Raw genomic sequence first — 24,145 nt, forward strand, 5'->3', positions numbered from 1 at the left:
TTTTTGGAATATTAAGAATGTGTTATAGTATGTGTAATATTTTGTAGTTCATATACTAAATAATTTATAAGTTAATTTTCAAAACTATGAATACAAATCTATAATGTATATGAGATAAACTAATAGCTTTAGTGTTGGTTCTATATTCCAAACCCGCCATGCTAGGTGGGTCAGACAACATATTTAAAGTTTTTTAATCCATAGAAACTCATCATATGAAACCCGTGAAGTAAAAATTATTTTAATACGTAATACAAAATAAAAATAAATCTGTGAGCAAGCAATATCTTTTATATTTTATTATTATTCTTTGAATAAGATATCAAATTGAATGGTAAATATGTTTGTTACCTTTTAAAATCATACCGTTTGTTTTTTGAATGATATATTTTATATTTGATTTTGAACATTTATTTTAGGGGGAAATCAATGCGTTGAGATCAAAAATCTCGGCCACGGATCCTCCTCCAAAATCAATTCGTTTCTTGGTTAGACCGATTGTTTATGAAATTTGTGTGAGAAAATATTGTTTTGTAAAATTGGAAACTTAATATTAATTAAATCAATTATAAAATTAATACTTAATGTTAAAGGGAGTGGTTCCAATTTTTTTGGAAATTTATTTAGGATAGGAAATCTTGTTTTTAAAAATAGAAACTTAATATTAATTAATTAAATGAAAAATAAATTAATAATTAATATCAATGACAGTCTTGTAAATAGGTGGCAACTATATAATTTATTTGCTAAATATACTTGAAAAATGTATATATAGATATACAACTTTATAAGCATATAAACCGTTTATTTTCTTATTTGACTTGGTCGTACATTCTCTCTTTCTGGAATTTTACAATTTTGACTTTTTATAATTTAAAATATTATTTTGATATTTCATTCTAGAACATTGAATATCCCATATATTCACTAAATTACTTCAAATTTAATAGATCCTGAAAATAAAGTGTCTAATTAAATCCAACCAAAAAAAAGAAGAGATACAGCTTAAATGTATACAAAATTATTATCGAATGTCAAACACACATACAAGTTAAAAAAAAAATATGTGAACCCATATATTGGCTTCACAAAATCATTTTTCATAAAACTCTGTTTTTTTTTTTTTTTTTTTGGGCAAAACGTTGTGGGATGTCAATTTATGCCGACTCAATTGTGGTTAGTTTTTTTTTTTTTTTTTTTGGTCTGGTTTTAAATTTTGGTAATAATTCTTCTGAGAGTGAAAGGAGTCTCCTTTTTGTCTCTTTCTGTCTTCGTTTTCAGAATTCTAATCAGACTTAAGACACACAATTCTCCCCCTTTCAATTTTTCCGATTTGCTTCTTTCTTCTCTCTCAAAAATCTCTCACATTGCTTTTTCTTGGAGACAAGACTTTGGATCCAAATCGACGACACTCTCAAACTAAATCCATATAGATTCCGATTGCAGTTTCTTCTTCTTTAAAGTAAAATTCAGGTAACAAAATAAAATCACTTTTTCTTTCTGGGTTTCTTCTTCTCTTCCAGTATCAGTCATCGTCTTAGTCAAATCCCGTCTCTTTTACGATTTCTCAGATTCGCACACCAAGTGTATGTTGAAATTCCTCAAAGAGAGAAAAACAAGATGAAGGATTTTCCTTCTTGCTTTGGTGAAAATGGTGTTCAAGTTGCGGATTCATCGTCTTCAAACTCCGGTAAAAATGCTCAGAATCTGGTTACTTGTATCTACCAGTGTCGTATCCGTGGAAGAAACTGTTTGATCACTGTGACATGGACTAAGAATCTGATGGGTCAAAGTGTAACCGTTGGTGTTGATGATTCTTGTAACCAGAGTCTTTGTAAAGTCGAGATTAAGCCGTCTCTGTTCACTAAACGAAAAGGGTCCAAGAGTTTAGAGGCGTATTCGTGTAACATCGATGTCTTTTGGGATCTCGCGTCTGCGAAATTCGGATCAGGTCCTGAAGCTTTGGGAGGGTTCTATGTTTGTGTTGTTGTTGACAAGGAAATGGTTTTGCTTCTTGGTGATATGAAGAAGGAAGCTTTGAAGAAGACTAATGCTTCGCCTTCATCTTTAGGCGCTGTGTTCATTGCTAAGAAAGAGCATGTTTTTGGTAAGAGAGTGTTTGCGACGAAAGCTCAGCTTTGTGCGGATGGGAAGATTCATGATCTTGTGATTGAGTGTGACACGAGTGTCACTGATCCTTGTCTTGTTGTTCGTGTGGATGGAAAGACCTTGTTGCAGGTGAAGCGGCTTAAGTGGAAGTTTCGTGGCAACGATACGATTGTTGTTAATAGAATGGCTGTGGAAGTTCTATGGGATGTTCATAGTTGGCTCTTTGGGTTGCCTTCAGCGGGGAACGCCGTGTTCATGTTGAGGACTACTCAATCTACCGAGAAGAGCTTGTCTTTCTCACAGGACATGACAACAACAAACTCCAAGTCTCAAAGTTTTGGTTTTTCGTTGATTCTGTATGCTTGGAAGAACGAGTAGAACAAACAAACAAAAAGAGAGAGTTTCTGGGTGCTAACAAAAAAACCTTAAAAGAGTTTGTTGATTCCTTATCGACAATTTTTTTTCTTTATAGCATGATTAATGAGTTGATTCATAATTGGTTTCTGCAATATATATATATATCTCCTTACACAATGCTGGAACCAGTTGAGTCTTGACGAATGCGATCTGTGTATACACATGTTACTTATGTCCTAGTTTCTTGTTTCGTTCTTCAGGTGGATAGTGCGAATTCTAATATGCTCTCTGATCTTGTAGCTGGTGAACATTTGGATGTTTAGCAAACTTTTGCGTATCTTCTTTATGATAACAGATTGCTCATAAAATTTGTTTATAAAGAGGCATATAGAGATCGCCGGATTTGTACACCAAGATTCCTAAATTGTGTTTCAAAGATGTTTCTTACCTTTCACATTCTGATTCATCGACATACTTTGGTCTGCTTTGTTAGTACACAAATGTTCTCGTGTAGTTTTAAACATGAATTATTTGATTGATCATAAGATTTGTCTAAAGCAAAGCGCTCTTTAAAGCTTTTTAATATATGAATAGTAGCAATATGACTGTAAAAAGCATAAAATTTGTCTTTGTCTGAGAGATTCTATTAATAACAACTTTCGAAAAAATTTGAATTGTCAAGTCACGGAAACTTTCTGTAGAGAGTAGACAGCTTTAGATAGTATACAGTACAGTATGTGAAAAAAATCGAACCTCACGCTGTTTAACTGAGAATCTCCTCAACTACTTGCCGTTTGATACTTTTGTCTTATTTTGGTCGGAGAAGTACACATGAGAAGAGACTTCAAGTGTTCAAACTTCAAAGTAAGTAAGATGCGTCTCTCTTCTTTCTGTTACTGCAAACATTCTTTTATGACATCATCACATGTTTTGTTTTTTTTTTTGTTTCGGTTTTGTATTTAATGATGAAAGCACCCCACGTGGCCTTCATCCAAACACCAAATATTTTTTCCCGGCCCAGTTCACTTTCCCCTTAGTCAAACTATACGGGCTTTAGAGAGGAGGAACAACTTTCATTTCAATCTTTATTATTATATACATTTTCATAAATATTTATAAAAAAATTCCTCAAGTTCCACCATATTTACAACCCTGCCACTATCTTTATTAGTAAAAATGTAAATTTGGATTCGACGATTACAATTTAAATTATCTAGTCTAAGCCCATTCTTTTACAAAACCCTGAATTATTTCCCTCTCCCAATTGTTTGTCTTCAAAAATTAAATAGAAAATAGACAGATTTTTCTTGCCTTCCACAATGATCTTATGTGAGATTTGAAAGACTCCGACCCGGATGTCCCAGCGTCCACAGTCACGGCTTCCATTCGGCCCTATTCCCGGCCGAATATCCTTTAACTCGTCCACTTAGATTTGACTCGCGGCCTTGCTTTATGGACCTTTATACGCAGCGGAACAACATATTAACCATGACCATCTCTTGGTGCTTAGCCATACAACTAACCAACCCCACAGGCTTTGCACAGATTAGGAATGGGAACTTATAGTCCCTTCGGTTAACGATGATCGGTTGCACTGTCGGCTTTCCGTACCACTCGTGTCTGAAGCTTGGTACAGGACATACCGTCCGTTGACCTATCGGTCATACCATGATACCTCGGTCGACTCGTCAGTCTTGGTATCAGAGCTAGGTCCGATCGAACGATCCGACCCCATAATCGAATCGCCGATCACCTTCGACCCGGTCGATACTTCCGACGGACTTGCCGACCACCCGACCGATCAATCCAACCCACGGCTCGCATCGTTGATCCTTTGATCACCCGATTCGACTAGCGATTGAATCACCGGTCAATCCTCGATCGATCCATCCATTGGACGCGGATCGTCGATGCCCCTTTCGATCGATCCGATGCTACGATCGAACCGTCGCTCGTCCTGCGATCAGTCCGACTCCATGTCCGAACAGCCGCTTATTCTTCGATCGGCTCGACCCAATAGTCGACCTGTCGCTCGTCTCATCGTGCTGTCGATAGAGAGGTAGCGTGCGCATCAGTTCGGACGATGTACCGTAGTACTTACCGAGCCGCACCCCCTTTTATACCTCGGACTTGATGGACGATGGATGTACGATGATGGTGTCCTGGAATGAAGGCAGCGCCCTCTATTTATAGGGTTCTGGCCGAAGTCTAGGTCCCAAAAGGTACCTGTCTGACGAGACCCTTCGATCGTGTATGTTCGGCCGTGTCTGTCCGGCCGTGCCTGTTTGGCCATGACCGATCGTCCGTTTCGGTTCGGTCATGCCTGTTCGGTCATGACGCCTATTCGGTCGTACCTGTTCAGTCACGACTGTTCGTCCATACCCGTTCGTCACTGCGTCCCATAACCAAGCTCCAAGCTCCCAGCTGACTCGTTCACTGTCCACTACCGTCCAGCTGGCCGAGCTCGGTCGAGCTGACTCTTGCTGTCCGGGAGCTGGCCGCAGCTGTCCGCAGCTGACCTAACTTGTTCATCGAGCTCGCGGAGCTCGTTAAGCTCATATTCCAGCTGGTTGAGCTAGTAGCTTAGCTACTTAAGCTCAGGTAACGATCATTTTCCTTAAAACAAATTGCCCCCCTTTAGGATCACGGGACGCGGGCGTTACAAGTCTACCCCCCTTAAAATGAATTCGTCCTCGAATTCGGTGGGTGTAGAACTTCCCGACCTTCTGGTCGATGTTTCCCGACCTTTTGGTCGCTGTTTCCTAACCGTGGTCCTTCCGGGACGCAGTCGTAATTCCCGACCTTCTGGCCGATGTTTCCCAACCTTTTGGCCGATGTTTCCCGACCTTCTAGCCGATGTTTCCCGACCTTCTGGCCGATGTTTCCCGACCTTCTGGCCGATGTTTTCCGACCTTCTGGCTGATGTTTCCAGACCTTCTGGCCGATGTTTCCCGACCTTCTGGCCGATGTTTTTTGACCGTGGTCTTTCCCGGACGCGGTCCTAATTTCCGACCTTTTGGTCGATATTTCCCGACCTGCTGGTCGATATGCTATGTGTTCAACGTTTTGAACCATCGCTCGATTCACGGGTGCATTGTGGCAAACACATTCCCGTTCCCAAGCATGCTTTCGGTCTTATCAGCGATTTCCATTTCGTCCGAACAAATAGCACAATCGCATACGTCCTCACAGGATCGCGCATGCTCTGATTCCAACTTGAAAGACCCCGACCCGGACGTCCCAGCGTCCGCGGTCACGGCTTCCATTTGGCCCTATTCCCGGCCGAATATCCTTTAACTCGTCCAATTAGCTTTGGCTTGTGGCCTTGCTTTATGGACCTTTATACGCAGCGGAATAACATATTAACCTTGACCATCCCTTGGTGCTTAGCCATACAACCAACCAACCCCACAGGCTTTGCAAAAATTAGGGATGGAGACTTATAGTCCCTTCGGTTCACGATGATCGGTTGCACTGTCGGCTTTCCGTACCACTCGTGTCCGAAGCTTGGTACCGGACATACCGTCCGTTGACCTATCGGTCATACCATGATACCTCAGTCGACTCGTCGGTCTTGGTATCAGAGCCAGGTCCGATCGAACGATCCAACCCCATAATCGAATCGCCGATCGACCTTCGACCCGGTCGATACTTCTGACGGACTTGCCGACCACCCGACCGATCAATCCAATCTACGGCTCGTATCGTCGATCCTTTGATCACCCAATCCGACTAGCGATCGAATCACCGGTCAATCCTCAATCGATCCGTCCATTGGACGCGGATTGTCGATGCCCCTTTCGATCGATCTGATGCTACGGTCGAACCATCACTCGTCATGCGATCAGTCCGACTCCATGTCCGAACAGCCGCTTATTCTTCGATCGGCTCGACCCAATAGTCAACCCGTCGCTCATCTCATCGTACTGTCGATTGAGAGGTAGCGTGCGCATCAGTTCAGACGATGTACCGTAGTACTTGCCGAGCCGCACCCCCTTTTCTACCTCAGACTTGATGGACGATGGATGGACGATGATGGTGTCCTGGAATGAAGGCAACGCCCTCTATTTATAGGGTTCTGGCCGAAGTCTAGGTCCCAAAAGGTACCTATCCGACGAGACCCTTCGATCGTGTACGTTCGGCCGTGCCTGTTCGGCCATGACCGATCGTCCATTTCGGTTCGGTCATGCCTGTTCGGTCATGACGCCTGTTCGGTCGTGCCTGTTCGGTCAGGACGGTTCGTCCATACCCGAGCTCGGAGCTCCCAGCTGACTCGTTTACTGTCCACTACCGTCCAGCTGGCCGAGCTCGATCGAGCTGACTTTAGCTGTCTGGGAGCTGGCCACAGCTGTCCGTAGCTGACCTAACTTGTTCATCGAGCTCGCGGAGCTCGTTAAGCTCATATTCCAGCTGGTTGAGCTAGTAGCTTAGCTACTTAAGCTCAGCTAACGATCATTTTCCTTAAAACAAATTGCCCCCCTTTAGGATAGCGGGACACAGGCGTTACAAGATTTGTGTTTAAACTCCTTGATTTCCAAATATTCTCTCCCACCAATTACGCATCTCCTAAATCAATCAACGGAAACAGAATTAAATTATGGGATATGATGATACCATAAAAGACAGAATACATAATTATCTCTCTAATTATTCGCTTCATCAGATCTTTTTGATATCATAACAATTGTGTAGAACAACCTAATCGGGTTCCCTATAAATAATAATCACCTAAAACAAAGATTATACACAATCAATCACATCTATACATCACTCACATTATGGCTGCTACTTTTGCTTTCTTGAAAGATGTTCGTCCCTACAAAACCTCATGGAGGGTTCAAGTGAGGTCATCCATTCATGGCGTCTACATACCAAAAACGCTGGTGAAACACTTGAGTTGGTTTTGTCAGATTCGAAGGTAAAAATAAATTTTTACGTTTACGAGATACAATTATTGTCTATTACTAATGCATCTTATCTCTTTCATTCTTTCAGAGTAAAAAGATTCATGCATCAGTGAAGAAGAACTTGGTAAACAAATATGCGAATAGGTTTCCTATTGGTAACTAGGTTTTCATTGAGACATTTGCTCTTAGCTATGCAAGTGGTCAATTCAGACCAACCACGCATATGTACAAGATGTCATTTACCAATGGAATTATGGTCATGGACAGTGACCCTGTTTCTGATGCTAGCTTCCTTACCTTAACTAAGTTCAAACACATCCACAGTGGTCAAGCTAATCCGCACATATTTGTTGGTAAGTATGTACTTACAATGTTTTTAATATACACTCAATATATATTTATATTATTCATTATGCAGAGGTTATTGGTCAAATTGTGAGTTTGGGTGAATTGGAGGACCTCGAAGCCAATAATAAGCCTACCAAAAAACTCAATATTGAGCTCCGGGACGAAACATAATGCTTATATGCTAATATCTCTATATGATTATTATGTCGGATAACATTTGCAATCACTAATCCAACTTACTCATTTGCATCAGAGATGAAAGAATGTCATGTATCTTGTGGGGTTCCTTGGCCGAGCATGTTTTTACATCCTGTCAAGACTCTGATGGAAGTATCATCACCTGTGTCCTCAGATTTGTGAAGATCAAATCCTACAAGGGTAAAAACATTTAATTATTACGATTTGTTTATCATTTAACAGATCCATTATTCCATATACTTATGAACATACTTATTCAGGTGTCAACTTTTTGACTAATTCGTTTGATGCATCTCAAGTCCATGTGAACCCACTATTCGATGAAGTTGATGTTTTCAGACAAGCGTAAGATTATCTATCATAATAAAAAAAGTTCTATTATTTGTCTTAGCATAATTAGTGAGTTTGAATTGAATCATAAGTATGTATATAATCGTATTTTAACAGGCTCCCTGATGATGGCGTCTCTCTCATATGCCGCCAGAGACAACCAAGGTGGGGGATGGTTGCTGTTCAAGCTGAAAATGCAGAAGATTTTCCTAGGAGAACAATTGAAGAGTTGAAGAATTATGTTGAGGTATGTAAAGCTTATGTTAACTTTCTGGATTTATTCTAACTAATCAATAAATACATCTATCTATAGATTGGAAAGGCAAGGATTCATTGCACGGTCTACGCCATTGACACAGACTGGGCTTGGTACTATATTAAGTGTCGTTCTTGCAATAAGAAAGTCGAGAAAGTAAACGATGGGGATAATGGGTTGAATAACAATGGTTCAAAACCAAGGTTTTGGTGTTATAAATGCAATACTGTCGTCACTAATGTTGTACCACGGTAATGAAAATTTTACATTCAAACTATTTTGAATCTATATTTATTACTTTACAATCAAATCCCATTTATATTTATTACTTTATATACATTTTTAAGGTTCATGCTCTATGCTAATGTCATGGACGCTACTGGTGAGACAAAATTACTATTGTTTGATTCTATTTGCTCTGAGATTATTAGGCAGTCTGCCCCATCAGTTCTTGGTGGCTCAGTTGATGAGGTTAGCTAATCATAAGATAATATTCCCATTAATTTTAAGTAATGACGATGTTGCATACTGTGTTCACTAACTACCATTTCATTTTAATTGTCCTGTAGATTATAGATCCTGAAAATTTGCTTGATCCAGTGAAATGTCTTATTGGAAAGACTTATCTCTTTCTGGTAAATGTTGAGAAAGCTAACATATTTGATGGTAAAGACAACTATAAGGTCTCCAAATTCCTCTTGAAAGATGGCCTACTCGACGAACAACTGTTGAAAAATTCTTCTAAGACACTAAATGCAACATCTACTGTTCTGGTGACCAGGTAAATGATCTACACATTCAGCTAGCATCAGAAACAGGGGACCAGAAGTAATTTTCTTTATATAACTAGCTATTGTTTGTTTACAGGGACCTCTCATGTTAGAATGTAGCCCGCATACTACCGACTCTACTACTCCATCCTCACCATCTGGGAAAATATCCTGAGAGAAAGAAAAAAGTTTTCGTATAAGACATGTATATAAAATAGAACGCATTTAAAATATGTTCTATGAAAATAATAAACCATGTATATATAGTCAACTACAAGGCTTACATATATTCATGAGGTTTATAACTATAGTACTCCATGCCAGGCAAAACATTAGTATATGGTTTATCCAAATCTTGGTTTTGCAAGATATATTATCAATTTATAATCCAGAAAGTATTTAAACCAACTTTCTATAATGACAACACTCAATCAGCAGAAAAATGCTGAATCCCTAAAAACATCAAATCAGCAAAAATATTAGTATCCCATAACTGTCTCCTTTTTAGTTGTAATTGAAACCAACTATCTATATTTACTACTCAATCAAATATTTGATTCTAACTACGCAATCATTACTCTTTTTAGTAGACATATACTGGAAAAAATCCAACCAACCTGTTTAAGCACTGAAATAAACACCCTCACATCATCCACAGCTTATCATATTCGACCTAATTCATCTTCAAAAAATAAACCCAACCATGAAAAAAAACAGGACCCTTCTCTGTCGGATTTTGATTCTAATTCTAATCCATCCAAAAAAACCCGTTTGATTCAAAGTTCTACTCCTAATAGTCAGATTACTCGATCAAATGCATCTAATAGTAATGGTTTTGTTCTTCTAATTACAACTTTTAGCAGGGTTTTAAACGATATTACCAACCTTGGTAATTCTTCTACTAGTCATTTTAGGACACCAACATCTCTTCGACAGTCCATTCCTGCCAAAAAAACACCACATGCTCTGGGTGATTTACAACACACATACTTTTGAAAATCTTTGGTATGAATTTATCTTCATTGCGACAGTAAGATACTAAAATAACATAACTAGTGTCATTACCAGGTTCAAGTTTTTACTCGGGCATGCCTTCAATTGAAAATAACAGCTCCGGTTTGACTCAAAAATTTTCAATAGATGTTCTCACGAACATCACCAATCTACAGTGCCGGGTTGCTTCAACAAAAACACTTCCTTCTGCTGATATCCACAATAAACAAAAAGGTTAATTTCTTACCTCAAATCCCTTTTAAACAGCTACTACTCATACATATAAACTGACTCAATTGATATTTGTTATAAAGTGAACCAATGTGCTGCTTCTACATCATTCATAAGGAACCATAAACAATCAAAACATGGCACGACAGTCGATATGTTTCCTATTAGAAATTTGCAAGAAGAATTTGAAAATGCATTACCCACTACTTTTATGCAAGGTAATCTATATATACATACCTTTTTGGTTTTACCTATATATAGTTATGATGTTTTCTATAACAAAATTATAAGACACAATATTTTAACTGTTCACGGTGACAAATAGGTCAAACTTCATGTTCTATGAACTACGAACCATTAGTAGAGAGTAGTACGGATGATGAAAGCATGGACCAGTTCAACGATGATAGTTGTACTGACAGTAAAACTGCAGAGGAACATGCCTACTATATTAGTACAACTGACGATGAAACTGACCAGTACCCTGATGAAGAAACTGAAATTCCAAGCAATGATAATATAGAAATCCAGAATGGTACAGAACAACTCACTGATGTATCACATCAGATCGCCAGAAGTGAAGAACATATAAAATTCATGGCTAAAGTGGATCAAATGTTGCAGAAAATAAGAGAAAATGAATCAGCTGATCAGAACATCCCTCAACCAAAGAGAAGAGGTCGACCACGTTTGCAAAAAAATTTAAATTGTTCAACACCAATTTCTAAGAAATCAGGTATCAATCATTTCTTATATGTTCGAATAATGTTTTTGTATCGAGTTATATATTTACGTGGTCAGGAACTGTTTTTTTTTTCCCAGATTATCTTGACCACGGTGATGCTACATACATGTGTAAGTATTGTGGTGCCTTCATGTGGTATGATGAGCGTATAAACAAAAGTAGGAACCAAAAATACCCAACATTTACACTATGTTGTGGTCAAGGAAGTGTGAAATTACCCTTTCTAAAAGAATCTCCAGAGCTTATCAAGAAATTGCTCAAAGGGAATGACGCAATGAGCAAAAACTACAGAGAAAATATTAGGATTTTTAATATGATTTTTGCCATGACTTCTCTTGGTGGAAAGGTGGAACAATCTATGCCAAAAGGGAAAGGGCCTAACATGTTTCGATTGCAAGGAGGAAACTATCATTTGATTGGCAGTTTAAAACCGGATGAGGGTGACTATGCTAAGTATTCACAACTTTATATAGTTGATACTGAAAACGAAGTAGATAACAGAGCTATTGTCATCAAGTAATCTTTCTACCTACATATCTTTTATATATTTTAGTAACTTCACTATACTTATGTTTCTTAATTCATGTCTTGCTTATTTCTGAAGCAAGGGAAAAAATTCAAAGGCAACCGCAGAGAAGCAAAAACTGAATAAAGAAGTTATCGAAGCCCTAATGAAAATGCTCAATGATGTAAACCCTTATGTCAAAATTTTCAGGTCTGCTAGAGAGAAGTTTCAATCAACTAATGATGAGCCATTTCACATGCGTATTGTCTCTGATCGAAAAGGTGTAGATGGGAGGATATACATTATGCCTACAACATCAGAGGTAGCAGCTTTAATACCTGGGAATTTTAAAAAACAAATGCCTGACCGTGATATAGTCATTCAAGAGAAGAGTACTGGTCACTTATAGAGGATTAGCCAAATTCATATCTCCTATTTGGCTCTACAATATCCTCTCATTCTATGCTATGGTGAGGATGGTTTCAGGCCTGGGATTGAGAAGTGTTTTGAGAAAGCCAACAAGAAGAAGAAGAAATGTATTAGCATGAGACAGTGGTTTGCATTCAGGATTCAAGAGAGGGAAAACGAGTCTCATACTTTGTTGCATTCTAAGAGGTTGTTCCAGCAGTTTCTTTGTGATTCTTACACAACTATCGAATCAAACAGACTATCTTACATCAAGTTTAATCTGTCCAAACTAAGATGCGAGAACTACAGCTCCATTAAAGAGGCAGCCGCAGCTGGAACAACTACTATGGGTGAAGAAGGTAATCAAATTAATATACCTTCTTCTTTCACCGGTGGACCTCGGTATATGGTTCAAAGCTACTATGATGAAATGACAATCTGTAAACATTACGGATTTCCTGACCTATTCATCACCTTCATATGCAATCCTAAGTGGCCAGAGATAACAAGATATTGACAATCAAGAGGTCTATCTGCTGATGATAGACCGGATATTGTTGCAAGGATATTCAAAATCAAGTTGGATTCTTTAATGGAAGATTTGACAAAAAGGAATATTCTAGGAAAGACAGCTGCGTGTAAGTTTTTTCTTTGATGTACTCGAGGTTTTATTACTGTCTCCAAAATTTAATCATATCCTCATTACACTTTGTTGCTATTATTTCAGCTATGTATACTGTCGAATATAAAAGAGAGGATTACCACATGCTCACATTCTCTTATTCATGGCTCCTCAAAGTAAGCTACCAACGGCTGACGACATTGATAAGATCATTTCTGCATAAATTCCAGATAAGGAGAAAGAGCCAGAGCTCTATGAAGTTTTTAAAAATTCAATGATTCATGGTCCATGTGGTTCAGCTAACAGGAATTCTCCGTGTATGGTTGATGGAACATGTTCAAAGAACTACCCAAAAAAACATCAAGCTATTACAAAGGTTGGTGGTGATGGTTATCCTGTTTATAGAAGGAGGATCACTGATAAACAAGTTTTCACCCAGGATATCAATTCCCTATGCAGTTGTAGTACAAAGGGTTATCAATCCAAATGGTTGTTTATCACTAGCAGGAAGATTATGATCAGAACAGTGCAAGTCAAGCCAAGCAATTAAGGGTTTTGATCTAAAAGTCCTAAATAAATAAAAGAAGATAATATAAACAAGAAACCACACGACCTAAGCACTCGATGCAAGCATTCGAGTACAGGATCGGGTGGGGTGATCGAGTATGCAAATGAGATATGAACAACTCGAGGTATTACTCGATGCAGGTTATCGTGTACCTGATCGGGTAAGGGATCAAGTGATGAAAGAAAATGCAAACAATTAAAACACGAAAGCTTCTAAGGATGGGGTAATCGAATCCTAAGTATTCTTGACCAGTACAGATGCCTTACATGCCTCAAGCAAATATTTCCTAGACAATGAATCTCTAAAATCTTGTTAACACAGTCTCGCACTAGAAACAATCAACCTTGAATCACTTCCCTACCCAACTCTCGTTGGAGAAACATGACCAAGCAGGCATTAAGATCCGATTCATTATTGTCAGTAAACCCCTTACTCATCTAATCTCTTAGGCTAAGTGAGTAAACCTCTAGCATTGGTTGATTCAAGCATCTCATCTACACCTCTCGGTGGTAAAACGCCCTAGATCTAATCTCAACCTCTCTGTCTGTTGACAGCATTAAGAACACCAATCTAGAAGGAAATCTATTAAACATATACAATAAAACTAAGGCATCCTAACCGATCAAGAACACTAAATCATCTATCCCATCCCTAGAAACTTTACTACACTACTCGGACATAATAACAACAAACAAAACAACAAATATGAACGAAAATTGCATTATAATAAACGGTAGAGTAGAGAAGAAAGAATACAAGATAGAAATCTAAAGAAATGATAAAAAGTTATGAAATAAAATCTAAAACAAAAGGGAAAAGTGTTTGAGTCGCTCAGTTCTCCCACAAAAGCTCTCGCTCTCTAGTTTGAGGGTCTGCGGCGTGCTCGTTTGAGAGGAAGGAGAGGAGGGGTTTATATATGGAAACCCCTTTGACCTAGCTTCCCAGACCTGCCCGATGGTCTACTCGATGGGGTACACGAGGATGAGGTCGGGTTACACCTCGGGTAGTTCTTCGGGTGTTCTTCTTGCTCTTGGATCCTCGTCGATCGTGTTGGGGTTCAGACTTGTCCTTCCAGCTCGATGGCTCCTTCCGGTACATGCTCGGGTTTGTCCTTGTTTTTCCCCATTTTAGGCACTTTAGCACCTGTTTTCATCCAAAACATGCAAATACAAAAATGCAACACCCTAAATGGTCTAAAAGTGAATTCCTACAGTTAATGACCTAAAAATGCTAAGTTAGAGATATGAACAATGCAAAATATGGACAAAAAAAGATGCTAAAAACATGTAAATTAGAGAGTTATCAATCAGAGAAGACTACATTGAGAAAGGTGGTATTAAATGTGACAATAGGTATGTTGTGCCTTATAATAAGAAGCTCTCTCTTCGTTATCAAGCTTATATCATTGTGGAATGGTGTAATCAGAATGGTTCTATTAAATACTTATTTAAGTATATCAACAAAGGTCCAGATCGTGTTACTGTCATTGTTGAGCCTGTAGATCAGTCTAAAACAAATGAAACTGTAACTCCTGGCGAATCACCAAATACCACTGAGAAAAAGAAGAATGAAATCAAAGATTGGTTTGATTGCAGGTAGTTATTATACACTCAAATTTCATTCCGCCTATGTTATTCTTTATCACTATCTAACTTGGCTTCATGGTAATTCTATCTTTTTAGATATGTATCTGCTTCAGATGCAATTTGGAGGATTTTCAAGTTTCCACTTCAAAATAGATCTACAGCAGTTCAGAGACTGTCTTTTCATGTCGAAGGGAAGCAACCTGCTTATTTTGATGGGAAGGCTCATATTAATGATTTTCTGGAACATATACTTAATCAAGATTCATAGTTCATGGCTTGGTTGACTTTGAATAGGATTAATGTTGTTGGAAAGAATGGGAAACGAGCTAGAGAACTTCTATATGCTCAAATTCCAGCATATTTTATTTGGGATGGAAAGAATAAGCAATTTAAGAAGAGATCAAAAGGTTTTTCTTTGGGTCGTATTAACTACGTACCTAGAAAAATGGAAGATGAATACTATCTGAGGGTGCTTCTTAACATTGTCAGAGGTTCTTGCTGTTTTGATGACATCAAGACATATAATGGTGTTGTATACAAATCGTACAAAGAAGCATGTTTTGCACGTGGAATTTTAGATGATGATCAAGTTTTCATTGATGGTTTGATTGAAGCAGGTCAGTATTGTTTTGGGGATTATATGAGGAATTGTTTTGCTATGCTTCTTCTATCGGATTCTCTTGCTAGACCGGAACATGTATGGTCTCAGACATGGCACCTTTTATCCGAGGATATAGAAACAAAAAAGAGAGAACAGTACAACAATCCAAGTAATTATGTACTCATATGATCGCCTAATTCTCAAAAATTAGAACCATTTCGAATACTATTCGGTTTCTCTACTGACACCGACTTTAATTTTTGCAGAATTAACTCTGACAGAAGCTCATATTAGAAACTACACTCTTCAAGAAATAGAAATGATTATGTTGTTTATTGGTGGAACTCTCGAAGACATTGCGCATTTCCCTCAACCATCACGCGAAGATATTGATAATTCCAACCGGTTAATTGTTGATGAGATGAGATATAACCGTGAGTTTTTGGCAGAAAAACATGCTGAATGGATAAAAATGCTAACGACTGAGCAGAGAAGCATATACGATGATATCACTGGAGCTGTATTCAATAATTTAGGTGGTGTGTTTTTTGTTTATGGCTTTGGAGGAACAGGGAAAACATTTGTGTGGAAAACACTAGCAGCCGCTGTTAGATCAAGAGGACAAAATGTTCTTAATGTCGCTTCCAATGGCATCACATCTTTGTTGTTAGAAGGAGGTAGGACTGCTCATTCAAGGTTTGCAATCCCTTTGAATCCTAACGAATTTTCAGTTTGCAAAATCAAGCCTAAATCAGATCTAGCAAACTTGATCAAAGAAGCATAACTTATTATCTGGGATGAAGCTCCAATGATGAGCAAGTTCTGTTTTGAATCTTTAGACAAAAGCTTTTCTGATATTATCAAGAACAGAGATAACAAGGTATTTGGTGGAAAGGTGGTTGTTTTTGGAGGTGATTTCAGACAAGTTCTTCTAGTAATAAATGGAGCAGGGAGGGCAGAAATTGTTATGTCATCAGTTAATGCTTTGTATCTTTGGGATCACTGCAAGGTCCTAAAGTTGACTAAAAACATGCGACTATGTGCATACAATATAAGTGTGGATGAAGCTAAAGAAATCCAAGAATTTTCAGATTGGTTATTGGCTGTTGGTGATGGTAAGATTAATGAGCCTAATGACGGTGAGGCTCTAACCGATATCCCAGAAGAATTGTTGATTGAAGAAGCAGAAAATACAGTAGGNTGGTCGATCAAGTGGTCGATCGTGTGCCATTTTGAGACCAAAACCCAGTTTGTTCCGGTTTTCTCTGAATTGTTTAATTTTAATCCGGTTTATTCCGGTTTAGTTTATGTTTTCCTATAAATACTNATTCTTTCAAAAGAGAGCTATTTTAGCACCGACCAATGATGATGTCAACCCAATTAACCAGTTTATGCTAGAACATTTGCAAGGTGAGTAAACGTTTGAATAGCTAATGTTTTTCAACAATTAAGTGTCATTTATATCTTTACGATCTTTAATATATTAACTGTTTATGTGCTTCTAGGGGAAGAAAGGATCTACCTAAGTGCTGATAGTATTGATCCTACAGATTCAGATTCACTGAACAATCCGGTAATCACTCCAGATTTCTTAAACAATATCAAGCTATCAAGTTTGCCACACCATGCTTTACGTTTGAAAATTGGTGCACCGGTTATGTTGCTTAGGAATATTGATCCAAAAGGTGGGCTGTGTAATGGAACTAGGCTCCAGATTACTCATGATATCTTGTGTTTTTATGAGTTTTGAAGCTTATTTCCTCATAGTTTTGTGCATATTCATGAGCATTTAGGTTGTTTAGGCTGCATTGTGCATCAAGTATGGTATTTCAGGTGTTGGAATGGAGATATGCAAGGAAAGTGTGCTTTGGAGCCAAATAAGTCAAGGATTTGCAAGGAAATGGAAATGAAGGCAAGAAGGCCAAACAATCGACCAGCCAATCGACCATTTGGTCGATCAACACATCATCGGATTCGCGGACTCCAGTCGATCGAGCAAACGATCCACCATTTGGTCGATCAAACCACATTCAGATCCCTCGGACATGACACAGGACAAAACGATCGACCAATGCAATCGACCAAATGGTCGATCGTGACACGAGCCGAGACTTCGGAGCCTTGGACGATCGACCAAGCAATCGACCATTTGGTCGATCGAGACGCAAGCTGGACTTGAGCGTGACTTTGGAGCCTTGGACGATCGACCAATGCAATCGACCATTTGGTCGATCGAGACGCAAGCTGGACTTGAGCGAGACTTCGGAGCCTTGGACGATCGACCAAGCAATCGACCATTTGGTCGATCGAGACGCAAGCTGGACTTGAGCGAGACTTAAGCGATCGACCGNATTAGGGTGATGATTAGGGTGCTTAGTGGTATTTGGACTTGTTCTTAAGTGGTTGATCGTGTGCCATTTTGACACCAAAACCCGGTTTATTCCGGTTTTCTCTGAATTGTTTAATTTTAATCCGGTTTGTTCCGGTTTAGTTTATGTTTTCCTATAAATACTCAAACCCTAATTGTGATCTAGAATCTCTTATCTTATCTCTTATCTCTTGTTAAGTAGCCACCTAGGGTTCTTAAGCTTTTCTACACTTGGTTTTGTTGAATCTTTGGTTGATTTTCCAGTTTTAATAGCAGTTTCTCTTTAAAATCTCCTATTCTACAATCTTTAGTTATGAAAAAGATCAAACCTCTACCTTTGTGTGATCATAACCATGAGTGAGTAGATCTTTTAGGACTTTGGACTTGGTAGATTAGGGAGATAGATGATTGATCTTTGATGTCTAGGGCTTTATTTATGCATTTCCTATCTTGATTAGTGATAATAATGCTAGATAGCTTTGATCAAGCTTGAATCTAGACTTTAGGATTTCCATGCCCACAAGGTATTTGATGAAATTCCTGAACCAAACTTTTCAAGAGCTTTGCATTCCTAGCCAATGGAAATTGATGATTAGGGTGCTTAGTGGTATTTGGACTTGTTCTTAATGCATTAGTGGTATTTGGACTTGTTCTTAATGCATTAGTGGTATTAGGGTGATGATTAGGGTGCTTAGTGGTATTTGGACTTGTTCTTAAGTGGTTGATCGTGTGCCATTTTGACACCAAAACCCGGTTTATTCCGGTTTTCTCTGAATTGTTTAATTTTAATCCGGTTTGTTCCGGTTTAGTTTATGTTTTCCTATAAATACTCAAACCCTAATTGTGATCTAGAATCTCTTATCTTATCTCTTATCTCTTGTTAAGTAGCCACCTAGGGTTCTTAAGCTTTTCTACACTTGGTTTTGTTGAATCTTTGGTTGATTTTCCAGTTTTAATAGCAGTTTCTCTTTAAAATCTCCTATTCTACAATCTTTAGTTATGAAAAAGATCAAACCTCTACCTTTGTGTGATCATAACCATGAGTGAGTAGATCTTTTAGGACTTTGGGCTTGGTAGATTAGGGAGATAGATGGTTGATCTTTGATGTCTAGGGCTTTATTTATGCATTTTCTATCTTGATTAGTGATAATAATGCTAGATAGCTTTGATCAAACTTGAATCTAGACTTTAGGATTTCCATGCCCACAAGTGTTTGATGAAATTCCTGAACCAAACTTTTCAAGAGCTTTGCATTCCTAGCCAATGGAAATTGATGGTTAGGGTGCTTAGTGGTATTTGGACTTGTTTTTAATGCATGCTTGTCTTGTGATTACCTTTGGAAGTTGTTGATTATCACTTGATTAGCATAGGATCTCTATCATGGAAATGAATTGATTTGCATAAGTGTTCTAGCCATAGGATTGTTCTTGATTGTTACTTAGACAACTAGGATTGATTAGCTATCTCCCAAGTCAATTACCTTGCCCAAGGTTCTCTTGTTAATTCTTGATTTTCAGTATTATTGCTAGTTGTGTTCTATTGCCTTGAGTATGCATTGTTTTGTTTACTTTGTTTGAATCATTTTGATTAGTTAAGTAGTGACATAAGAACTTTTACTTGATTAAGAATAGATTAATCATCTTTGTGTATTCTTGGTGTGTTGGTTAATGCAAATTGTGGATTGATAATAATTGATACTAAAAGTTACTACATCAACTCAACTAGCTAATCACAATGTCGAAGCTAGAGTAATAACAGGTGACAGAAGTGGTGAGATAGTTTTAATCCCTAAGATAAATCTAACACCTTCAGATACTAAACTGCCATTCAAGATGCGTAGAAGACAGTTTCCACTATCTGTTGCATTTGCTATGACCATCAATAAGAGTCAGGGACAGTCTCTAGAGAAAGTAGGACTTTACTTGCCTAAACCTGTGTTCTCTCATGGCCAACTTTATGTGGCATTGTCTAGGGTGACATCAAAAAAAGGTTTGAGAATACTAATACTAAACAAAAAGGGAAAGATTCAGAAGCAGCCAACTAATGTTGTTTTCAAGGAAGTTTTCCAAAACATACACTGAGTCATCTACTTCTTCGAAGGTAAACTTTACATATCTTATATTAGTAGCTAATTCATTTCTTCGTTGGAAACACAAAGAACAATAGTTTGGGTTTAATTGTTATGTTTTTTAAAAAATTCAGGTGCCTCATTATCAATAAGGCCACTGATTCGAGACCCATGAAGGAAGCATATCAGAACCGATTGTTAGGACTGATATGAATCAATATTTTTCTTATTGTAATTTTTTTATTTAGTTTCTAAACACAGATTCAATTTACTTTCATTATCATAACCGATTAAACACAATTTATATAATTTTTGATTGACACCCAAGTGATTTAACCATTTGCTAATCACTTAAATTTGTAAAACTCAATGCAGTGAACACACAGAAATTTTTTAAAACTAATTGTAGTGAATGCATATATAGATACCAACCTTAATCAAATTACCTTCAAGACGCACTGTGCTGATAGCAGTACTTAATTACATTTATTTTCTTCATTTATGAACTTCAACCTGAAGAAACAAAACACAATTAGATATATATATAACAGTATCGGTTAAGGTTGATTATTAGAACTTAAACAAATTAATATACTATTTACCATCTTACCTTTTCTAATTGATGAATCTATATATACATTATCAAACACTTTTATTAGTCATTGCTTAGAAACTCAACTAACTTGCAAAGTAAACCTAGATTATTTTCATTAAAAATTTAAAACAGCGGACCAAAGCCTAGATGGAACATAGTACAAGAGATATGTGAATGCTTTACAATAATTACCTCGGAAAAAAAATATACAGAATAAAATCTCCAGGATTGAACAAAATTGATAAAAAGAAGAGAATAGTTTGTTCCTCATCTTCCTCTTCATGTTTCTTCTTTTCTTCCCACATTGACTTTTCTGTCTGACATACATAAAACTCCATGTCAAAATTTAATTTTATGTCACAAAAATACCATTTTACTAAAATCAGTTCACAAAGCAACTAGCAGTATAACGTACCTTTATCTGTCTAAGCTATCGTGTAGCAATCTGGCAAAAAGTAAACTCATCAGTAAAAAGATGTAACACATTAGTAAAATTTTATCAGACAAGATCATCATTAACAAATGATACCTCATGTTCTACACCACTTCATGATGCCAAGGCTTCAAGGACATTGATCCTTGACTGATATTTTTCCTAACGAGTTTTGAAAATATTGTTTTGCTGTACATAGACAAGAAGAAATTACTCTCGCAAAACCAAAAGTTGAACATTTCTATTTAAAACTTTCTTCAAGTAAACAAAATCATACCGTTCTGAGATGCTCAACTTGAGTTGATATACGTCGCTCAATCTCCTGCACGACTTTTCTCAAGAGGAATGCCACACGCTGATCATTGCAGAGCTTTTGTCAAAATATTTCCCAAGAAGTAAAATCATAAATGAAGGAATCATACAATATGATATGAACTGTTAGCTTTCAAGTAGTACCTGTGGGATTTCACCATTCCTATCAGTAATGCTTTCATCTAAAATTCCATTCACCACGCTCAAAAGTGACTGCGTAGGAGCATTTTGCATCAAACATAATCCCATGACATTGGAAAGACACTTCAAAAGAAATGTGGATATTCATTAACAAGGTTTAGAGGAACTACATCTAAGCTACTTGATTTCATCATTTCAGAAATCTTTGAAGCTTGAAGATCATAACGCCCCTGTTTCATTTGGAAAACCTCATGAAACTTGTGTCCTCCATGGTGCATTGATCCAGGGGAAGATGGATCTGCCGTAAACAGAAGACAATTAAAGAACCACTGAACAGTAAGAATATATAAATACACATATATATGTAACAATGCAGTGAGCCAAACAGTAAAAAAGTGCGTTGCTAAGAGTACCTAAATGGAAGAATCAGAAAAAGAATTTCAAATTTAAACATGGCACCGATTTACCCTTCTTAGATTTCTTCCCTATGCAATGGTCCAGACAGGAATTGCAGGAGGACTTTAAATAGTAGTTCATCCTACACAAACAAATTGATCAGATGAATTTTAACAACACAAAGACCAGATGAATTGATATCCACAGCCTCGGAAAAAAACATAACTTTTATCGGATTCAGAATGGTATCCATTTGGGAAACAAAGATAAAGGGGGCACATGATCCATTACGATTGAACTTGAAAGACTTTGAACCATTTCCCTCAAGAACCAAGTCACTAGATACAAGAACTAAATTCTCTTGGATAATCTCTCTGACCATCACGCGATTGGTGTAGAAAGATCCACCCACCTCCTTCTGATTGAAGCTAAGTGAAGGAAAACTCCAATTGTTTAGTTTCTGATGCTTGAAAACAAAACCCCAATTACAAAAGCTACGATTGAGAAAGCAAGAAATTCATCTATTATTTCTGATTTAAACATCGAAGAATCAGAAATAGAACTTCAAATTTACCTTCTCTCTACATGATTATTGAGTAATTTAATCTATTATTTCTGATTTAAACATGGAAGAATCAGAAAAAGAACTTCAAATTTTTCAGATTTGAAAAAACAAGATCGTCGAAGATGATAAGAGAAAAAAAAATTTGACGTTTCTTTTTCTCTACGGACAATCAGATTTAGTCGGTGGAGACAAAAAAAAAAAATTAAACTAATTGTAAGCAAAAAGACAACAAGTTAAATATTTGCAAAAAAGCTCCCAACTATAACAAATATTTTCTCTGTATACCTAATAGATTAAAATTACAACAAATATCCAATTATAAAACACTCCACCATTTTAATGGTACTAAATCATATATATATATATATAAATAAGGTTTTGATCTCTTCTTATTGGTTGATTTTTATTTAATGCTTTTTATTTTTTTTTATTTTTTATTTGTTTTATAATTGTTTGATTGCTTTAAACAATATTTAAGACCCAATTAGCACAATACAATAACTTACACATTAAAATAAAATTATAACTGAAATAATTATATTCATATTCCACCACTCAATTTTATTCAAACACAATAAATTATAATTATAACTCTCATAATTCTAAATATAACTTCCATCATTTCTTATCATATAAATAAGCATTCTCTCATTCTCTCATATCAGCATTCTTTTACTTTCTCATTTTTACATTCTCTCATTCTCTTCCACAATACCTCAAATCAGTTTTCATTTTTTTGGTTTTGATTTCTTATTTTTGTTGTATGGGTTACAAAAAACTAAATGAAATTTCATTGTAAAATTGTAATGCTAAATTTTAATTTTAGAGACTGCATGATATATATTTTACATTGTTCTTATTTTTATTCATCTCCATTATCTAATTTGGATTATCATCTTATAATTAATCATTCTCTTCCCCTCTTCCACCAATATCAAATGTTGTTATATCTCATATGTGTTGTAAGAGTTTGATTCTATATTTTAATTTAGAAAGTGTTATATATATTTTACATTGTTCTTATTTTTAAATATTCATCTCCATTATCTAATTTGGATTATCATCTATAAGTAATCATTCTCTCCTCCTCTTCCACCAATCATATGATGTTATATCTCATGTGTTGTAAGAGTTTGATTATATATTTTAATTTATAAAGTATTATATATTTATCATTTTTTCAAATTTTATTTTATTTATATAAAAATAAAATTTTCTTTTATATTTTTTGCCTTTCTAATCTATTCATATTTTTATTTAATGCTTTCTAATTTTTTTTTTTTGTTTTCTAATTGTTTGATTGCTTTAAACAATATTTAAGACCCAATTAACACAATACAATAACTCACACATTAAAATAAAATTATAACTGAAATAAAATAAATTATGCATTAATCATATTCAACCACTCAATTTTATTCAAACAAAATAAATTATAATTATAACTCCCATAATTCTAAATATAACTTTCATCAATTCTTATCATATAAATAAGTCTTCTCTCATTCTCTCATATTAGCATTCTTTTACTTTCTCATTTTCACATTCTCTCATTCTCTTTCACAATACCTCAAATCAGTTTTCATTTTTTTTTTGTTTTTGATTTCTTATTTTTGTTGGATGGGTTACAAAAAACCAAATGAAATATCATTGTAAAATTTTAATGCTAAATTTTAATTTTAGAGACTGCATGATACATATTTTACATTTTTCTTATTTTTAAAGATTCATTC

At 36.5% G+C, this 24,145-nt stretch overlaps 2 protein-coding genes and 1 long non-coding RNA gene across 15 annotated transcripts; 2 read left to right on the forward strand and 1 right to left on the reverse strand.

Moving 5' to 3' along the window:
- On the forward strand, positions 1,221-2,920 carry LOC104771271. The gene is made up of 2 exons (XM_010495781.1): positions 1,221-1,473; positions 1,572-2,920. The coding sequence occupies exon 2, from the start codon at positions 1,621-1,623 to the stop codon at positions 2,485-2,487; it is 867 nt and encodes a 288-aa protein (XP_010494083.1). The 5' UTR covers positions 1,221-1,473; positions 1,572-1,620; the 3' UTR covers positions 2,488-2,920.
- LOC109131222 lies at positions 7,633-8,985 on the forward strand. Its single transcript, XM_019241914.1, has 5 exons — positions 7,633-7,726; positions 8,180-8,264; positions 8,367-8,496; positions 8,563-8,756; positions 8,853-8,985. Exons 1-5 carry the CDS (start codon positions 7,633-7,635, stop codon positions 8,983-8,985), a joined length of 636 nt encoding a protein of 211 aa, XP_019097459.1.
- On the reverse strand, positions 9,196-22,618 carry LOC104771272. Of its 13 annotated transcripts, none has more exons than XR_764770.2 (13): positions 22,422-22,616; positions 22,074-22,307; positions 21,919-21,989; positions 21,622-21,749; positions 21,455-21,523; positions 21,276-21,353; positions 21,095-21,187; positions 20,981-21,010; positions 20,758-20,882; positions 20,403-20,483; positions 10,341-10,478; positions 10,161-10,218; positions 9,201-9,446 (listed from the first exon to the last, which is right to left on the reverse strand). It is a non-coding gene; the product is annotated as an uncharacterized LOC104771272 (long non-coding RNA). The 13 variants fall into 13 exon arrangements; XR_002037114.1 differs by having other exon boundaries at positions 9,202-9,446; positions 22,139-22,307; XR_764771.2 differs by having other exon boundaries at positions 9,204-9,446; positions 22,260-22,307; positions 22,422-22,615.

Source organism: Camelina sativa, chromosome 20, assembly GCF_000633955.1.
Source record: "Camelina sativa cultivar DH55 chromosome 20, Cs, whole genome shotgun sequence".
NCBI classification, from domain to species: domain Eukaryota; kingdom Viridiplantae; phylum Streptophyta; class Magnoliopsida; order Brassicales; family Brassicaceae; genus Camelina; species Camelina sativa.